The 16,949-nt window shown below is 40.3% G+C and overlaps 1 protein-coding gene across 16 annotated transcripts in view; it reads right to left on the bottom strand.

The window, feature by feature from the left end:
* The window catches only part of ryr1b (ryanodine receptor 1b (skeletal)), a 112,264-nt gene that overhangs the window by 44,299 nt on the left and 51,016 nt on the right, over positions 1-16,949 (bottom strand). For 8 of the 16 annotated variants that reach the window (XM_077194564.1, XM_077194566.1, XM_077194568.1 and 5 more), the window contains exons 41-68: positions 16,683-16,800; positions 16,437-16,569; positions 14,318-14,412; positions 14,076-14,211; positions 13,030-13,213; positions 12,822-12,933; positions 12,080-12,200; positions 11,769-11,938; positions 11,036-11,256; positions 10,865-10,955; positions 10,620-10,760; positions 10,372-10,535; positions 9,327-9,405; positions 9,153-9,242; positions 8,898-9,038; positions 8,737-8,814; positions 8,580-8,655; positions 8,348-8,471; positions 7,615-7,730; positions 7,443-7,510; positions 7,200-7,321; positions 6,460-6,509; positions 5,930-5,990; positions 4,585-4,711; positions 4,355-4,463; positions 3,099-3,180; positions 2,871-3,001; positions 2,464-2,784 (exon numbers count right to left, since the gene is read on the bottom strand). In XM_077194564.1, coding sequence (XP_077050679.1) covers positions 2,464-2,784; positions 2,871-3,001; positions 3,099-3,180; positions 4,355-4,463; positions 4,585-4,711; positions 5,930-5,990; positions 6,460-6,509; positions 7,200-7,321; positions 7,443-7,510; positions 7,615-7,730; positions 8,348-8,471; positions 8,580-8,655; positions 8,737-8,814; positions 8,898-9,038; positions 9,153-9,242; positions 9,327-9,405; positions 10,372-10,535; positions 10,620-10,760; positions 10,865-10,955; positions 11,036-11,256; positions 11,769-11,938; positions 12,080-12,200; positions 12,822-12,933; positions 13,030-13,213; positions 14,076-14,211; positions 14,318-14,412; positions 16,437-16,569; positions 16,683-16,800 — 3,461 coding nt within the window. Of the gene's footprint in view, positions 1-2,463; positions 2,785-2,870; positions 3,002-3,098; positions 3,181-4,354; positions 4,464-4,584; positions 4,712-5,929; positions 5,991-6,459; positions 6,510-7,199; positions 7,322-7,442; positions 7,511-7,614; positions 7,731-8,347; positions 8,472-8,579; positions 8,815-8,897; positions 9,039-9,152; positions 9,243-9,326; positions 9,406-10,371; positions 10,536-10,619; positions 10,761-10,864; positions 10,956-11,035; positions 11,257-11,768; positions 11,939-12,079; positions 12,201-12,821; positions 12,934-13,029; positions 13,214-14,075; positions 14,212-14,317; positions 14,413-16,436; positions 16,570-16,682; positions 16,801-16,949 lie in introns of all 16 variants that reach the window. The other 8 variants (XM_077194556.1, XM_077194558.1, XM_077194561.1 and 5 more) reach the window with 1 other exon arrangement.

Below are 16,949 nucleotides of genomic sequence, written 5' to 3'. Positions count from 1 at the left end.
TTGTTCAGTTGATTATTTACAATATCCCACATGTTCCCAACTATTTGTAAATCGTGAGAAAATTGCGATTTTAACCAAGTAAAACGGGACGTGTGAGCAGGTGTGAGGGAGTCGCCAGTCAATGGCGTCATATCGGCGTTACCCTCGGTTTCCACCTTTACTGCAGTAGAAATCAAGGCAACTTAGTCTCGTGGACAAATGCGGAAGTTGTAATTGCAGCGTCTATCAAGCAACTAGCTTGTTTCTCGCAGTCGTTATGGAACACAATTATTCTTTACCGTTTGCAGCTGGTTCTATCGACAAAGAAAAGTCCCATAAACGTAAACGTCAATGTACGGCTCAACCAAACGACCCAAGAAGATTTTGGGCATCGGTGTACCATTTCCTAAATGGAGAGAACTTCGTGACAAACTTCAACTAGACAGAGACACCGATATTGCATGTGTTTTAATAGACAAGTGAGTGATTGGTTGGATTCCTTTACTGATAGAAAACTTGAAAACACAGAAGACGGTTGTGGTGAACAGGACGGCCGAGGGACGTGAGAGAACGGTGCGGGGCCGGTAGTGCGATTGCTAATGAGCAACACCTGTGAAGCACACCGGTCTTGCATCTCTCACGGAGGAGCGGAAGCATAAAGGAGGAGCGACGACGTTGATGATCGAGAGAGGAACAGGCCTGTATTGTAGTTGAGTTTTGTTTTTTGTATTTGTGTTTTATTTTAGCCAGCAGTCGTCCGCGAGGGGCTGCTGGCCGTTATGTTTATTTTGGGTAAGCCAGCAGTCGTCCGCGAGGGGCTGCTGGCGGTATTTTAGTTTGTTTGGTTTTATTTTAATAAAGTATGTTTAAATGTTCGCTGGTTCCCGCCTCCTTCTTCCCTGAACATTGCTACACTGGTGCCGAAACCCGGGAAGAGGGAGGAACGCGCTGTCAGAGAGTCCTCGCCGCTGTGGGGAATCCGCGGTGCCATCGGGCATGGTGCGCGAGTCGCCGCCGCTCGCTGTGGGCCGGAGCCTGCTGCCATCCGTCGAACGAGGGGAGGAGCAGGGAGCGGGGGACTCGCGGCCATGGACGCTCGAGGCGGTGCGCTGGAGTGAGTTGCCGGTGTGACGGTCGAGCTCGCTGCCGGCCGCCTGGGTATTGGAGGGGCGGCTGCCATCCGGGAGTGAGAGGAGGAGTCGCCGCCGCTCGCCGTGGGCCGGAGCCTGCTGCCGTCCACCAGCGAAGGGGAGGAGCAGGGAGCGGGGGACTCCTGCCATCTGCCCAAGGCACCCGAGGAGCCGTCGCCGTCCACCGGGCGGCGGAGGAGCGTCGAGCCGTTCACCGAGGGCTACCCAGCGTCACCACCAGGCACCGCGGAGGAGATCGCCCAGCTGGTGGGGAACCAGATGGCAGCGCGTTGTGGGAACCGGACCAATTTTTTTTTTTCCTCTCTCCCCTCTCTCGATCTGTCGCTCCTCATGCTTCCGTCTCCGTTTCCCTCGCCTTGTCGGTCCATACCCCCCAGGGATCGCCGCCGCCGTGGGGGAGTAGGCACAGGCTCGTGGGTACCCCCCGGCCTGTGAGGGGCGATGGGGGTATGTGGCGAACAGGACGGCCGAGGGACGTGAGAGAACGGCGCGAGGCCGGTGGTGCGATTGCTAATGAGCAAAACCTGTGAAGCACACCGGTCTCGCATCTCTCACGGAGGAGCGGAAGCATAAAGGAGGAGCGACGACGTTGATGATCGAGAGAGGAACAGGCCTGTATTTTAGTTGAGTTTTGTTTTTTGTATTTGTGTTTTATTTTAGCCAGTAGTCGTCCGCGAGGGGATGCTGGCGGTTTGTTTGGTTTTATTTTAATAAAGTATGTTTAAATGTTCGCCGGTTCCCACCTCCTTCTTCCCTGAACATTGCTACAACGGTGTTAGTCTTATTGTTTGAATGTCTTGTTGTACATGCATCAAGCTACGCCGTTGTTGTTGTTTTGAATGTACGGCCTCTAGCGGCGGAAAAAGTTACATAGTGCACCTTTAAAGATGAAAAACGTACCAGTCTTGATTGCTAGGGCTGGGTTGAAAATAGCGTTTTTACGATTTCAATTGATTTTCATTTTGATGAACTGATATTGCTTCTTAAATCCCAAGAATAGATCCAGGGCCGGCGAGTGGCCCATTTTCAGCTAAGGATTTCATGCCCATAATACCCATATGTTTCAAAAGCAATATACAGATAAATAAAAAAAAATCTAATCAAAAATCAAATCAAAAGAAAACATTAAAATCAAACGTATCAATAGGTACAGCTAAAAAATACAGCACAGTCAAATGAAAAAGTCAAATAAATTAAAATGAATATCAGACAGCAGTATGGATTAGACTATAGTATCGAGATTCGGAAATGAATCGAATTGCAAGCTTGTGAATCAAAATTGGATTGATTTCTACCCTACTGACTGTCTGCCATTTATTGCATTTTTTCTCACCTGCCAATCTCTTCATCCAGGAAGCTTCATCAATGCCCAGGTTGTTGACGACAATCTTCATGATGCTACCCAGGAGCTGATTGAGTTGTTCAGAGGTGACGTCAGTGCACAGATTGCCTTCCTGCTCGGGGAAGTTCTCAAGGCCTCTTTCCCACCAGCGGGGAAGATAGTTACACAGCATGGGCAGGGTGATCTCAATCACATGGGGCATCTCTGTGTAACGGGCCCCGGACTCTGCCAGATCCCCGATCTCTTTCATCAACACGTCCAGTTCAGGGATGTCCAGACACAGTTCCTGCACTTGACTGGGCAGACCCAGAACTAAAACATGTATAAGGGAGTTAAGGAAGCGTTAGTTGATCGCAACAACCATTGATGGTATTCGTTCAGATGGATTCGCTACTGACTTGTTCTCTCTCGTGGGGTTTTGGTAGTGTACACAGAGTATGCGTTGAACTCGTTGAGGTTGGGCTCCAGGAAGGCAACAGGCATGGCAGCCGCCAGATGAGCCAGACACTCTCCAAGAGCTGGTCTTTGGCTGTGTGGTATCACACAATAACATTCATTAACACATGCCATCCTGTAAAACGGTTCATATAGAAACAAATGCGCATACATGAAGCTGTTGGCCTTACTTCTCAGCATGAGGGGTCTTTACAGTGCCCAGGGAATAGATGCTGCACATGATACGATAACAGGATATCTGCAAGTCATCCACTGAGTGATGAAAGAAAACAGACAAAGAATGAGGGGCAAAAAACGGGAAACTTTTTATGCGTTTTGGTCATCCATATACACAACAACTGTGTTTTGGGGGCCTGAAAATTCAAACATTTAAAAACGGGTTCAAAGTACTAATTTTAAAAATGACACCGTTATCGTCTTTCATGTAAACTTCTAAACCGCGAACTTGCGAAAACGGTGACGCCATGCACATGTGTATTACGTGTTCAGTCTATAGGCATGTAATGTTTCTTTACAAAGTGACATCACCATCTACTGGCCTGGCAGCATAATACAGCGTTTTTAGTCGTTTTGGTGGATAAATAGGGATAATTTTGATACTGTTGTCATCTGTACACGCGTAAAAACACAAGTTTTCCATTTTTAGTACTTCGTTGTCGTATAAACATACCCTCAATTACAACTACAATAAACTAGGGGTTTGGTTAGGGTTACAGTTTTCACTCTTTGTATTAATGTATATTTTATAAATGTACACTATTAAATTAAATTTCACTATTTTTAAGTTACATTAAATAGTACAACTTACTTATGCATCGTTATTAGTTTAGTTACATAAGATTAAATTACACTTATTTATGCCATTTTCATTATTGTTATTTTGACATAACTTTTCAGTTTTAGCAATACAGTTTTTTGTCATATTAAATTAAGCACATTAATGCCGGGTACACACTGTACATTTTAGCCCCGATTTGAGTTTTGACTGGAAATTACATCGGCGACAAACTACAGGCAATGAGAGAGTTCAGGGGGAGGAGTCATGGACCTGCAACAGAACATCAGCAAGCATGGCTTCTGCAAGCAACCATTCTCTCCTTTATATTCATCTTTTTTCTTTTTCGCTGCAAATCGGCACACAGAAAACTTGGATCACAAGCTTCTTGAATGCATCATTTTAACAAGAATAATTTTCTGTGTCAATTCTCGAGTGTGTTTTGTTGTGAAACGTAGTTTGTAGACCAGAGTTATTGGCGATTCTTTCCATTGAAATGTTGTGTAAAATATGAACAGCCTTTTCAATTTAATTCCTGTCACCAACTAATTATTTATTCCCTTCATTAATCTGTTTATAATTTAATTAAATGTACTCTGCTATGTAGGTTAAATTTAGTCACGTTAAATGACTCCTATGAAAATATCTCACACATGACATCATCTCCAAACTGGTGCTGGGCGATGTGGTCGAACAGAGAAGTGAGCACTGGCAGAAGAGCAGTGGTGGTGTAGCTTATGTTCTGAGATACACCTTTCACCTGTTACAGAGACAGAGAGAGGGGGGAGAAAGGGGAAAAAGTGAGAAAAATTTCTCAATTTAGAAACTTTGAAAAAGAACAAAGGTACATCTCAGAGAACAGGAACATATTTACATCTGACCTGGTTTTTGGTAGACACCTTTCCCAATTTGAGGTTCTCAACCATCTTCTCAATATCATCGGCAGCACTCTCAAAGAAAGAGCGCAGACCAGCCTTCACAATCTCAGGCCCAGATTTCATCACAGTCCTGGAAGAAAAAAACAAAACAAAAGATAAGCATGTCTTTTCCTCTGTTTCGAACTGCTCTGCTAACACATCTTCAGAAATGTTTCTAGAATTTCAGATTTAGCATTGATATATGTGTCATGCTATGTATGTGTGTATATATGATTGTGTTTATGTATATTCATGTATATATTTAATAATGTCAACTTTGACAATTATATTGAGGATCATTGCACTTTATGCTATATGTTACACCAGTTGTTCTCCTACTTCTTACACTAAATACCCCTCGTAAAACACTTGACTTCCAAAGCAACTTCATGCTGAGTCTTAATTTAAAAAGGTTTTTATTTAAAGTGGTATAAAATAAATTTTGCGTAGTGGTATATATACCACAGCTTGGGAACCACTATGATTTACTTTACTTTATTTGTGATGGGGGGGATAGTGAGAGCTTGGGTGCGTGTGCGGGCAGGCGTGGATGCGCGTGGTGTGTGTGACTGAGTGTGAGTGTATGGTTAAGGTTTCTCTTTTATTTTGTTGTTTAATGTTGTTTGGACATGATCCTGAGGACCCCCATGAAAACGAGATGTTACATCTCATGGGGCTGATCCTCTAATAAATGTTAATAAATAAATAAATACATAAATAAGCATGACTTTTAATACATAAACATTAATTAAAGGGATAGATCACTCAAAATTGAATTGTCCTCAATTACTCACCCTCATGTCATTCCAAATCCATAAGACTTTCATTCATAGATTTAATTTAAGCTTTTATTCACATATAAACATCCGTGCACTATGAAACGGAAGCTCAACCGTACTTGCTTGATGCACGAAGCTCAAACGTGTTGCATAACACGAGAATGAACCTCATTGGTTCTTGCGCGTCAAACTAATTTTATGTGAATAAAAGCCTAAAGAAATATGTTCATCATATAAAGCGATTGTGTCTCTTCAGAGGACTTGGATTAAACTGCTCTATTCATATGGATTTATTTTATGATCTCTTTATTTGAAGCATCAGAGTTTTAGGGTGAACAGACTTCCAATGGAGGGACAGAAATCTCTCAGGTTTCATTAAATATATCTTCATTTATGTTCAAAAGATGAACTTAAGTCTTAAGGTTTAGAACAACATAAATGGGTGAACCCTTTTAGGACTTTTTGGGGGCTTTAACTTGAGGATGTAAATGTCAGTAAAATACAGGGAACGATGTGGTAAACAAACATACCTGGCATCCAGCGAGCGGGAAAGAATATGAAGACAGTTGACCACGGCGGAGGCATCAGTGCCTGCACACACAAACATTCAGACCATGACATAGGCCTTAAACGTTCGCCTACAATTAGCCTGGCTACAACATATGGACTGAGGCTTCTATGCTACGATATATGACACTGATATACAGTAGAATGAAGAGGTATAATAAAAGCCAAAGCAGATATTCTTCCAAAATACAGAGCCAACACAGCAAACGATGCAACTTAAGCAAAGCACTGCAAATCATTAGAGAAACACTCTAAGAAAGAAAGAAAGAAAGAAAGAAAGAAAGAAAGAAAGAAAGAAAGAAAGAAAGAAAGAAAGAAAGAAAGAAAGAAAGAAAGAAAGAAAGAAAAGGAGGGAGATAAAACCTACAAGAACTCGGAGCAAATAAATGGAACTATTAGGAACGGGTGTACAGGTGGTGGGAAACATTAAAGAAATAGGGAAAGACAGTGGAAAAATTAAATGTGCAATCAGGCCATCATGCAGGATTCTTACCAAAGAGGGAAACCCTGTGTCTCACCAGACCAGCCAACTTACAGAAGATACTGAGATAGAAGACACATAGATAGAAAAAGAAGGAAAAAAGAGGGGTGGAGGGTTGGGAAAGAGAGAATGGCATGACAAGGAATAAAATGGTGAGGTTAAGATGATGGAAAAGTAGGAGTAAAATAACGTGATCCATAGAAGTTAAATGTAACAAAAGAATGAGGAGACCCGTGGGAAAATACTCCAGGAAGGGGCAGAGAGAAAACCACAGGCAAGAAGAAGAGTGAGGAGCAGAGAGGGTGTGACAGGTCAAAACTATCATAACTAACATCACTAAAAAAGGTTCTGTAAACATTCATGCTATCAAATTTAAATCTTTAAGGTACATAAAAAGATGACAACTCCCAACACTGCACATTTTTGACATCTCATATCTGACACATCCATCTGAGGTCTTGGAGCAAAATATTTATCATAATGTAAATAACATCAAAACAATTGCAGAAAGATAGCAGTTCTGCTGTTGTTAATTAATAGTGTTGTACAATGAGGAAGTTATGTCGCAGGAAATAGACTCATCAGTGTCCCAATATGAGTGAGCCAATACTGTCCTCACCAGTGCCCGAATTCATGTACACAATATACTGATTCATGATCTAGGGAGCTGATTGAGACGCACCCCAGGATCAGGGTTGGGAACCAATGGACTAGGGTACCACAGAAAAATAAAGATCTGTAGCATTAGTTACCTAGCAATCATCTCCTTCTCCTTGTTGGAGGCATGGCCACCACTGCCCAGGACTTTTGCAGGAGTGGACAGGAAATACAGACAGTGATTCTTAAAGTACTGGTTTACCAATGGAAGCAGAATCTACATGAAGACAATATAAAGAGAAAGAGGAGAGTGTGAGAGGCTGTATCTCTTCCAACTAATTCCCACTCATCTGTGTTTTACTTAGCATGCACTCATTTGCTGGTCAAATGTGTCTCACCTTGGCAAAGAATTTAATCTCCTGTTCGTGAGGAGATTTTTCAACTCTTCCACTGCTGACAACGGCCTCTGGAGTAACAAACACACAGGACATTCATCAAAAACAACTTCATCAAGAGCAAACTAACATCTACAGTTTTAAGTTCGAAGAAATGACTGCTATGAATGTATACCAAGATGAGCAATAAACTCCTGCGCAATCTCCATCCACTTCAACAACTTCTGCAGGAACCCGTAAGCAAACCGCTTCTCAATGGAGGAAATCTCCTGCTCCATGTCCTTCAAACCCCTAAAGAAGAAAAGCAGTGAAGAGACACAACATGCTATTCTTTCCGCCTCATAACATCTGTAAGAGCCAATTCAACATGCCATAAAATATGTATGAGAGAAGAACAAAACACTAAACTTGGTTGAGGTATTTATCTGACCAAATTATTTGGCAAAATAGGCAAACTACAACAACATGAATTTTTAAAAATGCATAGAAAAACAAAAAGCTTACAGGAAAAAGCATACACTGACTACAACATAACCGTTAGTTCTCTATTTTTTGGCAAAATAATTTCATTGTATGACAGCCTGGCCAAAAATTATGTCCACACAATTTGGCCTCTTTCATCATGCTATGACAAATAAAACAATTGAAATCCAAAAAAATCTTTTTTTTCATAATATTTAAATAAAGGGTGAAGATGACAATTTTCCTAAGCCGGACCTCACTTTTGGCCACTACTGATATTTACATAATGAGTGTTTAGAAGTTAAGTATTTTGGTGGAATCTTGTATATTTGTGTGTAAAATAAATGTCGTTCTTATTTACAGACTTTCGGCATGCTTAATGAAACCTCTGGACCTTTTCAAGGACAGCATCATTTCTTTCTTGATGTGAGGCATTTTTGTTGTACCTGGTGACAGCATATCCATTGAGCTGGAGGAATTTAAGCAGGTCTTGGGCTTTTTCTCTATCTCTTGCCTTCTCTTTGGCCGTCAACGTATCATATGGTACCAGCAAAGGATGGGTGCCACCACCTAAACACAAAAAACACATAAACTAGGAGATAGTCTACAGGCTGGTATGGTTTATGTTATGAACAATTTTTTGGGCAGAAATACAGTGAACAAAATAAACAATCATACCTTTGCCTTGCAGCTCCATCTTCTTCTTGCGGCCCCAGGTGTTATGGTAATTCTCAGCAACCTGTTCTGCCATAGACTGAACACATGGAAACATGAGGAAATAATCAATCACAAGGGTTTCTGAATGTCTTATTTTGAATGAATATAAATAATATACCTGTAGCTCTCTGGACAAGGCCATGCCTGTCAGCTCCACTGGCTGTGGAGAGTATCCCTGGCTGGGATCATAGGTGGCCTGCAGGAGACGGATATATAGGTATGGTTAATGGACTCATCAAACATGCAATTTCCCTCCTCTTTCTTCCATCTCTCTGTTACCTGAGCAGTCTGGGAGATCTTCCTGGTGGTCTTCACCTCAGTTTTCTCAATCTCTCCATCTCTAGCTTTCTCCAGAGTCCATTCCCACGCCAGCATGGCCTTGATGGACTCTTTAATGGGCCAGCGATAGATCTCCTTATCCTGGAGAGAGAATACGAAAGAAAGTTTGACCTTGATTTTGGACAACCAATTGACAAAACAAAGCAGATAGACAGGTTTTAATAAAGATACGTTTCAAAGAAGATCCATTCAGACCTTCTCTGAGAAAGTCTTGTACGGCCGCAGCATGTGGTGAGTTTTGGCGTTCTCATCTAGGACCTCTCCATATGTCCAGTTGTTTTGGATCTGGAAGATGGAAAGGTTAAGAGCCTATTCTCAATCCTACAATGCATTTAGCTTTTACAAATAAGCACAAGTGCTGATACTAACCTTCTCAAAAGCCCATCTATCGTGCGTGTGCTCGGCATATTTGTTAATGAAGGCATCAAGTCTCTCAGGAATGATGGTGCTGCAAAGAAACAATAAGAAAACATAATCATTCAGTTGGTGTTGTTCATTTCAATACAAATCTTTTAATGACTCCCTCAAAATAATTCTTTGTGTTGATCAGCTGAGGACAAAAAAAGAGAGAAAAGAGCTTTTATTGTGGCAGAAAAAAAGCGATTTCGAGAAACACTGCTGAAAGTGGATCAGACTGACCAACATAACAGACTTGTAGCCAATCAGCAGTAGGGGGCGTGTCCACTCATGATTGGGGAAGAGAGAGAGTGAGCCAATCAGCAGTAGGGGGCGTGTCCACTCATGATTGGGGAAGAGAGAGAGTGAGCCAATCAGCAGTAGGGGGGCGTGTCCACTCGATGTGTCATAAAATAATTATTTTGCTTGGCTTCAGCTATGATAAAGTGACACCCACTCTTGCATTGTGTGTTTTTGCATTTTGGGGGCGGAGCAATAAAGGAAGGGGTGTGTTTGTTTTGGTTGATTTCAAATATCAACAGTGTTTCTCAGAAATCCCTTACTACACCTTTAAAGCTTCTATTTTGTTGACATATTTACAAATGCTTCTCATAACATATTTGGGAAGATGGCATGTTGCTGCTTCATGCTGCTTCACTCTGAAACATGCATGCCCAATTATCGTCCAGAAGGCGTGTTTTACCATCCCATATAATGAAAGATTTCATTCATGAAAGGGTTCCCACTATGGTATCCATGCATGGAATACATATATTTTATATTGCATATATTTATATATTTTATATTACATATATTTAAAATTTATTACATGTAAATGTAAAACACAGCAATTCTTTCCCTGACATTTATGGGTCATACTTCAGTTAGAAAAATATGGAAATCTGTGTAAATACAGAAAAATCACATACCTGAAATATACGCATATGCACATACTGTATATAAACTCAAAGATGTGAAAATAATACTACAAGTGAACTATAGCTAATTGTTTTCTCACTTGGTTGTCTCCACTGGTTTGGGGTCAAAGTTGCCCTCAGCGTCGACAGATGCTTTCTTCTCAGTCATAGATGAATAGCTAGCATCCACGTAGTCTGGAGGGATGGCACCCGCTATGGCGCAGATGCAGGGCATGGCGATCTTAAACAGCTCTGCATCAAATTTCTACAGAGATGAGATGCCAAGAACTGTCAGTGTTCTTTTTTCAATAAGAATTAATCTGTTCAATCATGTTTGTTTTTGCCAAACCTTGTGTGCGAGGGACTCAAAGATGCCCCAGAAGAGTTTGCGAGAGAGATGCAACTCCTCCTCTGATGAGACTCCAAAGTTCGCCCATCCATTCGGCAGGCAATAATACTTCCAGCAGCGCTCATAGTGGTTGGTCAACAACTAAAAAGAAACAGGATCAAGTACATTGGCACAAAAATATGATGATAAGAAACAAAACAAAACAATAATCACTCCAATCACTTCAAATAACTATACTTGCATACCTTTAGGGGCATCTTGGCATACTCGTTTAAGATTGGCACATCAAACACGAGCCTTCTCAACAGATGCTGCAACATTGATGGCCGCAGATACCTAAAATTCACAAATTATTAGCTCCAATATTGTAAGTTGGCATTTCTAGTGCTGATGTCAGTACAGAGTGGATAACTAACTTGACAAGAGACATAAGGCAGTCCTCGATGACGTCCCGCTGGGCCTTGGTAAGTGCACGGCCACGGGACAGCCTGTAGATGGTGTGCAGCATAGAGTCGATCATGATGGCACGGTGGTCAGTGCCAGCGAACAGAGGGGCACACTTAGTGAGCAGAGGCAGCACAGCTGAGCAAAGGTAACGGTTCAGAGCCAGAGCCATCTCTGTGGTGCTAAACGCCAACTGGAGGAAAATTACAATTAAAATCACAGTGTTGTTATTATATTACAACTTGCAGCATTTCTCACAGAGAGTGTCATGGCGGACGAGCTACTGATACTACTGTTGTTGTGTCACGGAATGTAGTTTTAAGAGTTATTAGGCGAGAATGTAGTTATTTAGACCTCAAATATGCGACATATATAAACATTGCGCCTATTTGACAATTTGTTTAGATGTTTTCGGTGATGTGAGCTGCAGGCCATCAGCAGTCGTTCAGCGCTCATGTACTCGCAGAGAACAGCTTTATCTCGGCCAATCCTTCGAGAATTTGCCACTGGCTCTTATGTCGATAGTGTTCAGGTATAATCAATTTAATAGGAATGGGATAACAAATAACTAACAGACTGAGGAAAACTAGGTCACAGTTCAGAGCCCAAAACACAATGAAAACCACAGAACAGAGTATACTAGTTACATATATTATGAAAGATAAAGATGGTGATGAAATATGATTGACAGTATTAAGAGCTCACCGTATCTAGAGAGGCTGCCGCTCTCATATCTGGCAGAAAGCCGACCTCTAGTACATGCAAGAGGAAGTCCTGGTTATCAATGCCGTACACTCTGTCCAGGAAAAGCACCATGGAGGCTTTGTGGTCTGGCACGAAACTCGCTGACATTTTTGGCTCAACGATCTGACCATCTATGAAAGTATCACAGACAAAAGCAGAGATTATTATGCAGAAGTGAGTTTTAAGGAAGCCTGTTTTCACCTCATAGTAAAAAATGTAAGGAAGACCAAAATGTTGATTTTAAATTTTTTGATTTTTAAAATGTTGTGTACCTTTGCCTAAGGTTGGGATCTGAACAGAAAGGCTGATGACTCCCACCAGGTCTTCAATGGGCACGAGAGACCTCAAGATGGCTCTGATTCTCAAAGCTTCACCTTTACCGGCTTGGATCAACTGTGGGTAAAAACAGGTTGAAAATTGAAGTCCACATGAAATCTGTTGACATGTGACCTTCATCTTAAACACTACAATTCAAAAGTTTGGGGTCAGTAAGATAAAAAAAAGAAATAAATGAATTATTATATTCACCAGAGATTAAATAAATTGATCAAACTGATCACAGTGAGAGTAAATATGTTTATAATGCTACAAAAGATATCTCTTTCAAATAAATGCTGTTTTATAAAAAGAATACTGAATTTTTTTTATTACGGTTTCCACAACAATATTAAGCAGCACAACTGTTTTCAACAGTGAAAATAATAAGACATGTTTCTTGAGCAGCAAATCAGCATATTAGAATGATTTCTGAAGGATCATGTGACACTGAAGACTGAAGTAATGAGGCTGAAAATCTAGCTTTGATAACCAGAATACATTTCTTTTTAAAATATTTTTAAATAATACAATTTTAATAATAATAATTTACTATTTTAATGTATTTTTGATCAAAACAAAATGCAGCCTCGGTGAGCAGAAGAGACTTCTTTTAAAAAACAGTTGAATGATTCCTGTTTACAAACTTTACATTTGTCATTGACTTCACAGGTAAATTATTAAGTTTGCTATACTCACATGCATCTCAGGAGCGCAGCGACCCAGCAAGTCAATAAGGGCACAGTAAAATGACATTATAGCATTTCCAAGATGCACTCTGTTCTCCTCAGGCTGATCCTCCCCTCCAAACCTGCGAACCAATATAAGGGGTAAAAACTATATATATACTGTATATACAGATTTAATGCCAACCTGTTTAAATAAAAAGCGAACTGAAGCATCTTACATAAAACGTCTGTCCTTTTTAGGAGTTGGCCCATCTCGGGCAGGGTCCTCAGAGATCTTAATGGCCTCCTCGATGGCAGCTAACAGACCCGCACCACCCTCTCCTCTCAGCGCAGGGCCAAAGCACTCAGGCCGACGTATCAACAGACGAACAACCACGTTAGCGTTCTCCTCTACGCTCTCACCTGCAGGGGGAGACAAAAAACACAACGTTTAATTAAGAATGCTTTAAAGGGTTAGTTCACCCAAAAATGAAAATTAAGTCATTAATTACTCACCCCCATGCTGTACCAACCCCGTAAGACCTTCGTTCATCTTCGAAACACAAATGAAGTTATTTTTGATTAAATCTGAGAGGTGGATCACTGCTACATAGGCTGCCAGAGGGAATGAAACTTGACGGCCCAGAAAGTCATTAAAGAACATGTTTAAATATTCCATGTGCCTACAGTGGCTCAACTATAAGTTTATCAAGCGACGAGAATACTTTTTTTCCGAAAAAAAAAACATAAATAACGACTTTATTCGACTACTCCTTTTCTTCATTGTGGGCCTGAGACGAGAGTTCAAGAGATTTCCACGACGCATGCGCGAGAACTGAACAAGAAGTATTAGAAGAAGAACGTCCTCTTCTCAGTTCTCGCGCATGCGTCGTGGAAATCTCTTGAACTCTCGTCTCAGGCCCACAAGGAAGAAAAGGAATAGTCGAATAAAGTCGTTATTTATGGGTTTTTTTTCGGGAAAAAAGTAGTCTCGTCGCTTGATAAACTTATAGTTGAGCCACTGTAGGCACATGGAATATTTAAACATGTTCTTTAATGACTTTCTGGGCCGTCAAGTTTCATTCCCTCTGGCAGCCTATGTAGCAGTGATCCACCTCTCAGATTTAATCAAAAATATCTTAATTTGTGTTCCGAAGATGAACGAAGGTCTTACGGGGTTGGTACAGCATGGGGGTGAGTAATTAATGACTTAATTTTCATTTTTGGGTGAACTAACCCTTTAAAACACAGGACTCAGAGTCAGAATTACACTAAACATGCTCACCGTTTACAAACACTGCAAAGCGCAGGAAGTCTAGATATCTCTCTCCTCCACTTGGATTCCATCCTATGTCAGGGTAGCCTTTAGACAGCAGCATGGGGCACATCCGAAGGCCACAGCCAGCCAGATATGTCACCACCTGAGTAGCACAATGAACCAATGAATTTTTATGCAGTGGTACATTATAAATGCCTTACAACACAATATCATAAATACAAAAATGTATTCTGACTTCTGAGCATTACCATCTCAAGGTCTTGCTCTTGAAGAGCCAGGGCAAGCTCATTGTTGTCAATGCAGGATGCGGCAGCAACATCCAGAGGAGTAGATCCACGCATCCCTAAAAAGACACGCACAAATGTTTTTATTTTTTTTAAATCATAAAAAAAGAGTAATACCAAGGTCTACATTTTTTATTTTTATATAATTTAGATTAAAACTAACTAGTGTTAAGTGGTTAATTGGAAAAATCAAATGATTTTCAGCAAATTACATCTACGACTGATGGTATACTTTTAGGAGGTCACATGCCCTGTTTCATCTTTGAAAAAACGTGTATATGGGGGTTTTAGACATGACTATAAAACGCATCAAGTGAATAAGGCTCAACTTTTTCAGGATGGTATGGCTGAAGAAGGCCACTAATATATTTTGGTCCACAGCCAGACAACGGCTTATACAAACATGAGAATTTTAAAATCAACCCTGAATTTAACAGAAAGCCAGTGGAGGGATACTTGAATAGGGGAAAATTGTCCCTCTTTTTAGACCCAGTCAAAAGTCTTGTGGCTGCATTTTGTACAACTTGCAAGCAACATAATGAAGATTGAGGGTGACCAAAGAGAATTGCAATACTTGAATCGTGATGTCACAAGTGCGTGAATCACTACTTCCAAATCTTCGCATGAAAGAAGATGTATCAATTTTGCAATAGATCTCAAATGGAAAAAGTTTCTAATTTGTTTTTCTAATTCGTCACTAATTTGTTTATAAAAAAATATCAAAGATCACTCAAAGGTTTTTAATTAGTTTGCATACACTGGTCGAGAGTGGATGAAACCAGGCTTCCAGAACAGGTGAAGAATTTGCAGGACAACCTAAAATCCAAAAATCCGTTTTATCCTCATTAAGCTGCAATTTGTCATCCAACCCTTAATATAATTTATGCATTTCAATACAACACTGAATGAAAGTGGTATCAAGCCTTACTGGAAGGTAAAACAGAATTGTCAGCATAGCAATGATAAGACATATAGTTATGAAAAATGTAGGCAAATAGAAGCATATAAAGGGAAAACAATAAAGGTCCCAAAATGGATCCCTTGGGCACACCACATTGAAGAGGAGCAGATAATGAGGAAAAATTGCCCAAATTTACTGAAAAAGTCCTATTCTCGAGGCAAGAAGCAAACCACAGTGGTGCAGTGCCCTGGATACCTACCATACATTTAAGACGTTCAAGAAGAATTATTATGTTATGGTCAATGGTATCATATGCCGCACAAAGATTCAACAAAACTAGCACAACACAAGAGCCTAAATCCAGAGCAAGCAAAATATAATTTGTAAAGATATGCTTAAAATATGTAAATGTACGCTGTTTGTTTGAAGTGCTGCTACTTTAAATTATTGAATTATTTCTTTTGTCATATTTTTTGAATGTGCTTTTACTTCAAATTAACGGAAACATCAAAAGACTATAATGTGGAAGAAGCACAGTTTGGTGATTTAATCTGTGTTATTATTTAATCTTATTATTTTCTTTATTGATTTGTACAGCTTTTGTACAGCCTTGTATTGTTTTCTAGAGCCAAGGAACATTAGCAACAACTTTGTGGAAGCTACTGGGGATACTAAAAAAGAATACAGAATTTTTATATTTTGACAGCTATAATATATTTATTTTAAAATTATAATTTAAGTTTTATCAATTTAACAAACCAAAATCAAAATCTTTCTATGTACCTTCCCAGGTTTGAAGTACTGTGCCTCTGGTTGGAAAACACTACTTTAAAGTGTCACAATAGACTAAAGGCATGATCACACCAACGATAACCATGAACTATACGTTTTAATGATCACTTCAATTCTGTGAGAATAGGGAAGTCCACATCACAGCTATAACGATAACAACACAGAGGTACCTGTATGATATAATTGGAATCACTGTCAGAACAATTTGTTTACAGCTAATTAATGATTAAAAAAAAGCATTGCCAGCCAATCAGAATCCACCCTATCCATTGTGCATTGGTGTGGACGCTAATATAGTTATTGTTATAATTTTAATTCTTGTGGTGAATGGACTTTAACAATAATAAATATATGCAATCTGCATCAGATAAGTTTTACAAAGCAACCGACCCAGTCCAATGCCACTGTTCTGCAGCAGATACGAGAGGTGGTCGAACATGGAGCGCTGGTTCTGACGGCTGATTCTGCAGAAGTAGCACAGGAAGCGACAGCAATTGGTCACCATTTGCGGGAATCGAATTTCCTATAGACAGAAAAAAAAAGGTTTGTTTCCCTTTACATCAGTTTCAATTGCAGAGACGGATCCTTATCCAGTTTTAAATATTCATTATGTGTATAACAAAAACAGGAAAGCACCTTAGAGTCTCCTCCACCTCCCAGCACATTGACCATAACCTCCATGACCGTCTCATGCATGCCCAGCGCACGCATCAGGTTAGGGTGCTGGTAGAACAACTTGTTGTTCATGATGTTCCTACGAGACAGGAGACAAAATACATTTGAAATACCACACATGATGTGATTTTCATCTAAATCACAAAGAAGTTCAGGACTTGAGAACAAAAGTTTGAGCAAAGACACATTAAATTGATCAAAAGTAACAAAATATGTATATTTCAAATA

The sequence above is a fragment of the Siphateles boraxobius genome, unplaced genomic scaffold (assembly GCF_051911475.1).
Source record: "Siphateles boraxobius isolate OS27281-9 unplaced genomic scaffold, OSU_SipBor_1 32, whole genome shotgun sequence".
Lineage (NCBI taxonomy): Eukaryota > Metazoa > Chordata > Actinopteri > Cypriniformes > Leuciscidae > Siphateles > Siphateles boraxobius.
Note: the sequence above shows the minus strand (reverse complement) of the source record. Positions and strands in the feature narration are given on the sequence as shown.